The sequence below is a fragment of the Gossypium hirsutum genome, chromosome A03 (assembly GCF_007990345.1).
Source record: "Gossypium hirsutum isolate 1008001.06 chromosome A03, Gossypium_hirsutum_v2.1, whole genome shotgun sequence".
Taxonomy (NCBI): Eukaryota; Viridiplantae; Streptophyta; class Magnoliopsida; order Malvales; family Malvaceae; genus Gossypium; species Gossypium hirsutum.
This window is the reverse complement of record NC_053426.1, coordinates 104,332,889-104,339,390: the sequence shown is the minus strand read 5'-3', so window position 1 is coordinate 104,339,390 and position 6,502 is coordinate 104,332,889. Positions and strand designations below refer to the sequence as shown.

Here is a 6,502-nt window from a genome sequence, read left to right as displayed (position 1 = left end):
TTAATATTCTTTCCTTGGTAGCATAGTACTTTAATTGGATGATAAACAAGTCTTCCATGATCTCGTGCGTCTTGAATTCCTTTTTCTTTTAGATGTCCATATTTGCTACGGTAGGTTTTCTTGAAACCAGTATATGTGTATCGGTTGTGAGTGACAATGGTTGTTTCCATTGATTGATATTGTAAATGCTCAAATTAGCCCAAGCCTATAAAAAAATAAACTAAGTAATAAAATAAAAAATAACAATAAGTCCAGAGTCTATTACAGGCCTAAAATTGCATTTACAAACAACCAAAAAATTTAAAAAAACCCTATGGCACAATTGGCCCACAAACTTAAACATTTTCAGTAGAACTGAAACCCTAACTAGTCACCTAGCTGCGCCGCCCCCTTCGTGCTTCTGTAGCGTGTACGTTGCCCGAGGCCTGATGCACCATGTCTGCCACCATTTCACCAAAATGGCAAAAGGCTTGCCTTTCTCCCCTTCGTTGACCGAGCAAACCTGCAAAAAGGACTGAAACAATAACAAAGAAACAGAACAAAAACAGTAGCAGAAAGGAAAGCAAACAGTAGCAACAAACAGTGAAATAAGCAGTGTAATATTGGCTATAAAAGCCATTATCAATGTAATTTTTGAGAATAGAGATAAATACAAAAAACAATAAAAAAAGAAGAGAGACTATAATTTCTTACATAGGTATATTTTCATTTTTTTTTCACGTTTATTTTGAATATAGTATACATACAGACATATATATTCAAAAATACGAAAATTTTTACCTTTCATGTGGTCGGAGAAGAGGGAACCAAAGAGTTCCTTTGATTTTTTTCGATTTTCTAGAAGGCTTTCAGCATTTTAATCTCAGATCGGGGTTGGGGTGAGCCAAATGGTCAAAGAGACCTTTTTTGTATTCTCTAGCCACCGTGGACAGTGCTATAGTGGCCGAAGGTCGGAACCATGACCGGAGAAAAGGAGAGGGTGAGAGAGTCTAAAAGAGTTCTCAGAAATTTTTGAAAAAAATGAAGGGAGAATTGTTTATATATATATATATAGGGATCAAAATGACACCGTTTTGGACTTAAGATGAGTTGCCAAAACGACGTCATTTTGAATCAGGACTAGTGACTGACAGTCGGAACCATGACCGGAGAAAATTAGAGGGTGAAAGAGTCCAAAAGAGTTCTAGAAATTTTTGAAAAAAATGAAGGGAGAATTGTTTATATATATATAGGGATCAAAATGGCGCCGTTTTGGACTTAAGCATCAATTGCCAAAACGACGTCGTTTTGAATCAGGACCCACGACCCGACCCGAACCGCAAAGGATCCGCGTGTTTTTGACATGGGGGTCTATTTTTTTTGTCCTTCCACTTTTGCTGCTTGTTTCAATCCAGCCCTATTTTTTTTTCTTTTTTAAAATTTCACCATTTAATTTTGTCTTTTTCTGTTTTGATCCCCCTTGAAACAATGCGCTTTGTGGGCCTGGGAATAATTTTCTAGTTGTTCCCTACCTTTTTTTGCGTGTTTAATTTTAGTCCTTTATTTTGTTTTATTATTTAATTTATTATGATTTATACTATTAATTTCGTTTAAATTTCAATTCAGTCCTTCATTCAATTAATTTCATCCTTTTATGAGTTGTTTTATCTATTTATTTATTTATTTATTATTCTTTTACTATTAAATATTTAAATTTGACATTATCTATATTCGTTTTAACTATTTATTTATTTATTCCTTATTCTCTTACTTTTTAAATATTTAAAATTTGATATTATCTATATTTGTTTTATCTATTTATTTATTTATTCATTATTCTTTCACTTTTTAAATATTTAAAATTTGATATTATTTATATCTATATTATCCATTTATTTATTTATTTATTATTCTTTTACTTTTTAAATATTTAAATTTGGTATTATTAATATTTGTTTTATCTATTTATTTGTTATTCTTTTACCTTTTAGATATTTAAATTTGATATTATTTATATTTATTTTATCTATTTATTATTTATTTGCTATTCTTACACTTTTTAAATATTTAAAATTGATATTATTATTAAAGTATACCTTTATTTATTTATATTTTATCATTCCAATATTCTATCTATATAGCCATTTTATATTGATTCATCATTACTACATCATACATTATGTTTAGATATAATTAGTTGTTTTTATACTATACTCTAAATAAGATAAGTATTCATCGTTTCAAATATTACACTTGTTACATTTTAAAAATGGAAAATTTAAAAATAGGCAAAGTTTCATATTTGGAGATTCGAGAAGTTGTATCCTAATTTATGGGGTTTTGATATTCTCGAGGATTCAAGATGTCGTGTCCTAACTTATGAGATGTGACATTTAGTTATTTCGAGATAAGAGGGTCTTTAATATTCATTTCGATTTATTTAATATTTTTTTAAATAAAATTAACATTAATACAAAAAGGATCCTATTTTTAAACTATTTTCAAATTTTCAACTTTCGATGCTAAAATATGAATTAATCAATTAGGTACCAATTTTGGGCGTTACGAGAGTGCTAATCCTTTCTCATATGTAACCGACTCACGAACCCGTTTTCTAAATTTTTATAGATCAAAAAAATATTGTTTTAATAAATTGAACATCTTATTAAAACATTCAAACGATCAAATTATGATGTGACTCGATCACATCTAATAAAAAGGATCGGTGGCGACTCCCATTTTTATTTTTTTAGAAATAAAAGTAGACCTTAAAAAAAAAATTTCAAAAGATATCAAGCACACTCACCCCCTGCTTTGAAATGCTTCATAAGGTTTTGACATCACCAATTTTCCTCATCGGACTTTGAGCATCTCAATATTGTAGAACTCAATTGCAATGTCGAAATGTAAAATCATCATTATGTTGCTAGCATTTTACTTTTACTTGGACAATGTCACCAATACCTTCAATTGATCAGTAATAATTTTCTGTATATCTTGTTATATGATCAAGGATGAGCTCGTGATAATTACCAAGAAAGTGGCTACAACATCTTCAAGGGAAACTGAAAAGTGGAGAAGATGAATGAACTTGTTATTTCATCTTTTCAATGAATCTGAGTTGAGTCAATAGTTTCAAGATCCTCTAGGCCCAACATTTTTGTAAAATCAAAAACACTAATCCCCACCCCAAATCAATATCTTCTCATGGTTTTAGTTGTTCTAAATGCTTTTTAGAATGATATTTGATGAGGTTGGCGATGGCATATAATTGATAATTTATGCGATAAATAAATTCTTCTATTTAATTGTGTTTTTGGTGTTCATTTAGCTGATTGGAAAATGTAAAATTGAGGCTAATAACCTTCTAAAAATATTTATATTTTATGTATAATTATTCAAAATTATTTTAAATATCCATGATATAGTATAAAGAACTGGTTTCTAGGTTCTCTTCTCTACCAGCCTTTATAGGTTATACTCGTAAGCTTTTCACGACCAAAACAAATCCATTCACCAAAGCATTACCATAATTATATAAAAGAGTTTCAGAGTAGAATCCATTCCACCGGTTGACAATAATCGTAACCTAAAATTATCAATCCAGACAGATAATGGTTAAAAGACGCAGTCCTCCAATAAGCAGCAGCAACAAAGAGTAGCCAAACTGCAAATACAAACTCCGATTATAAGATTTCATGGTTATCTAGCATAACAGATGAGATCACATAAAGACATAAACATCTCAATGGAAATTGCATTGCTTCATTCATCTAAAAAAGCAGAGATAGAGATTCCATACCACCCCGTCAGGAAGGAAGTGCAACCATTGTGAGTGTAATCATTCCTAGGAGGCAGGCGTGGAGGAAGCAGCCCAGGTGATGATGAAGGGTAGCCCTCATAACAGTAACCTTGATAGCCTGGTTGTGGTGGTGAGGGCGAATGATGAGTACGGGTATATCCAACTGGAGTTGGCGGTGGAGGGAAGTCTGGCCCTGGTGGAGGACAGGGCCCTGTTTTGCACTATAACAGTCAGTTGAATATTCTCATTAACAATCACTATGAATATTTAGAGAGATATATGTTGATATAAACTTTGTTGAGTTGTTCCAGTAGTAAAACAAGGAGCAATTAGGCGCCCTGTATCACTAAAACATTCGATTGAACCAACAAAATAACCAAAACATATAATATTAAGAAAAGAAAGAAGAATGGAAGCAAGTGGGAAGAGCAGCAACCTGAGGGGGTTAGGGGCTGATGAGAAACATGCTGATGGTTATAACTCATTGTTTCAAATTTAGACTCCACTGCGCTCAGGATATAACAAGTAGTGAAAGAAGCGGAAATTTAGTAGGAAGGTTCCCTTAGTTAAAGAATACAACTCCTCCTCCAAACTTGTTCCCCAATATTACAAACAAAGAAAAAACAAAGGGAACCGCGAGTGATGTATGCCACTCTGATTTTTTATTTTTCTAATTACCTAAGAATATATCTCATCTTTTAAATTCCTTTACATCTATCTCATATTTATATGAGAATATATCTTTTAAACTTTTTATTTTATTAATTTTTTCAGTGCTACATTAATCACTCCACCGTTAAAATTGAACGAAATATTCTAATTTCTTTTTTATTTCTTTAATTTTTCTTTTTTCCCTTTTTTTTTCTTATTTTTTCATCTTTTCCCTCCTAACTCAAAATCTTAGCCACCACCTCTCTTAAAAATGTTATCACTTTCTTTGTCAAACCACTATTGGTGAATGTTGTCCTGTCAATGAACGATGTCGAGGGATACTTCATCCTTTTTCTTATTTTCTTTGTTTTTCTCCTTACCCATAGTCACCACTTCTCACCGTCGCTACTATGATCATCCAATGTCTTCTTCGGCATTAGACTACCAATCCAAAATCACCAAGGTAAAGCTCAAAGTCTCCTCTTCACTTTTGTAGGATTAGATTTCTCAAAAAAACCTTACAAAATTATGAGGTTACTCCCAAATCTTTAGAATTTTTGTGCTTCGATCTCTTAATTCCACTATCAATATAGCTTGACCTGATATGTTTTTCTACTTTTGAGCTTGTCGTGAACCCAATTGGGCTTTCCTTGGAGTACAGGAGACAAACCCCGTTCAGGGTATGAGACCAACTCCCCTCAACAATAAGAATGATTAAATTTCAATTTACTCTATATACTTTAAATTTTGACACAATTCGGTATTGAGTGAATTTTTTTTTAATTTCAAAATATCAAACTAGAAAATTTAACAAAATAATTTAACAATGTTAACAAATAAATTTAAATTTTAAATCTGAAATGTAAATGAACTAAATTCCTAGATATAAAAATATGAAGATTAAATTCTAAATATACGAATACAAATACTTTAAATAAATTATAACCTTTAAAATTTAACTCCATAATTTAGAAAGATAAATAATTAACTACGTAAATCAATAGAAAAAGAAGTAGAAAGTAGAGTATTTTGTTTCAATAACTAAAGAAGATGGCATTCGCATGGAAAACAGACAAAATGAACATTGTTGATTTTATTTATCGTAGTAGATATCCTTTTTGTTGACACAAACGAAAAGGTTGGTAATTGATATGTTTAAGTTATATCTAATACCTGTATGACTTCTGATCATTCCAACTTACGGTATGTGTGGCATCGATTCCTGCTCCCACGTGTTGATCCAGTTAGAGGTATAAATACTGTTAGATCTATTTATGAAACGTATAGAATATACGAAGGTTTGGATAAAAGTAAGAGGGCTGAGAAATGACTTTGAACAGAAAAAAAAAAGTTCATTTTAAAATATAGGTTGAGTTTAGGCTTTAATTTTTAAAGATCATCAGCTCGGCCCCACACATTTAAAAGTACTTGTTTCACATAATATAAACAACATACAAAAAGATATTTACAAAACATAATATTATTGTTATAGTATTTCCTGTTACTGACCTAAAACTCGGACATAACCCCGAACAAACTATCCATGCAAAGGAACTTGGGCCCCACAAGACAAAGACATTAAGGGCTCGCAGAGAGAGCTCGGGAGCTAAGTTTGCATGGTACGATAAATACGTGTTAAGTCTAGAGCAGTATATATATTGGCATGCATAGAGCAACCTAGGACGTCATTTCGATCAACAGTAATTATATCTTATAAATACCCGATTCCCCTCGTCAAGAAGACACACAACAAAAACATTCAGCAATTATATTATCTCATTATCAATTACAATAATTTTCCATTTCTCTCTGGTATCATTATTATTTGAATATGATCCTATATTCTTTCTTCAAAGAACCATTGCTTAATGCTCCATCTTTTTTATATATAATTCTAGTTTGTTAATATTAACCCATTTCTTTTTATTGGTATTTTTTCTTAGATATTACTTGATTGATAATTAAAATGCCTAGAATTTTATTCAAGTGATACCTTTATTTCCATCAATAAAATTAACACAAATTTTTTATGTTAATTTTTTAACTAATAGCTGTAATTTAAATTATACT

The 6,502-nt window shown here is 31.0% G+C and overlaps 1 protein-coding gene and 1 long non-coding RNA gene across 3 annotated transcripts; both read right to left on the bottom strand.

The window, feature by feature from the left end:
- Window positions 1–240: 240 nt before the first annotated feature.
- Window positions 241–1,599, bottom strand: LOC121220825 (uncharacterized). Its single transcript, XR_005918031.1, has 2 exons — window positions 781–1,599; window positions 241–502 (listed from the first exon to the last, which is right to left on the bottom strand). It is a non-coding gene; the product is annotated as an uncharacterized lncRNA (long non-coding RNA).
- Window positions 1,600–3,491: 1,892 nt separating this feature from the next.
- LOC121220824 (cysteine-rich and transmembrane domain-containing protein WIH1) lies at window positions 3,492–4,481 on the bottom strand. Of its 2 annotated transcripts, none has more exons than XR_005918029.1 (3): window positions 4,218–4,439; window positions 3,782–4,002; window positions 3,492–3,646 (listed from the first exon to the last, which is right to left on the bottom strand). XR_005918029.1 is itself a non-coding variant. In XM_041100398.1 (3 exons), the coding sequence occupies exons 1-3, from the start codon at window positions 4,264–4,266 to the stop codon at window positions 3,598–3,600; spliced, it is 309 nt and encodes a 102-aa protein (XP_040956332.1). In that variant the 5' UTR covers window positions 4,267–4,481; the 3' UTR covers window positions 3,492–3,597. The 2 variants fall into 2 exon arrangements, 1 of the variants encoding a protein (XP_040956332.1); XM_041100398.1 differs by having other exon boundaries at window positions 3,782–3,992; window positions 4,218–4,481.
- Between the last annotated feature and the right edge of the window lie 2,021 nt (window positions 4,482–6,502).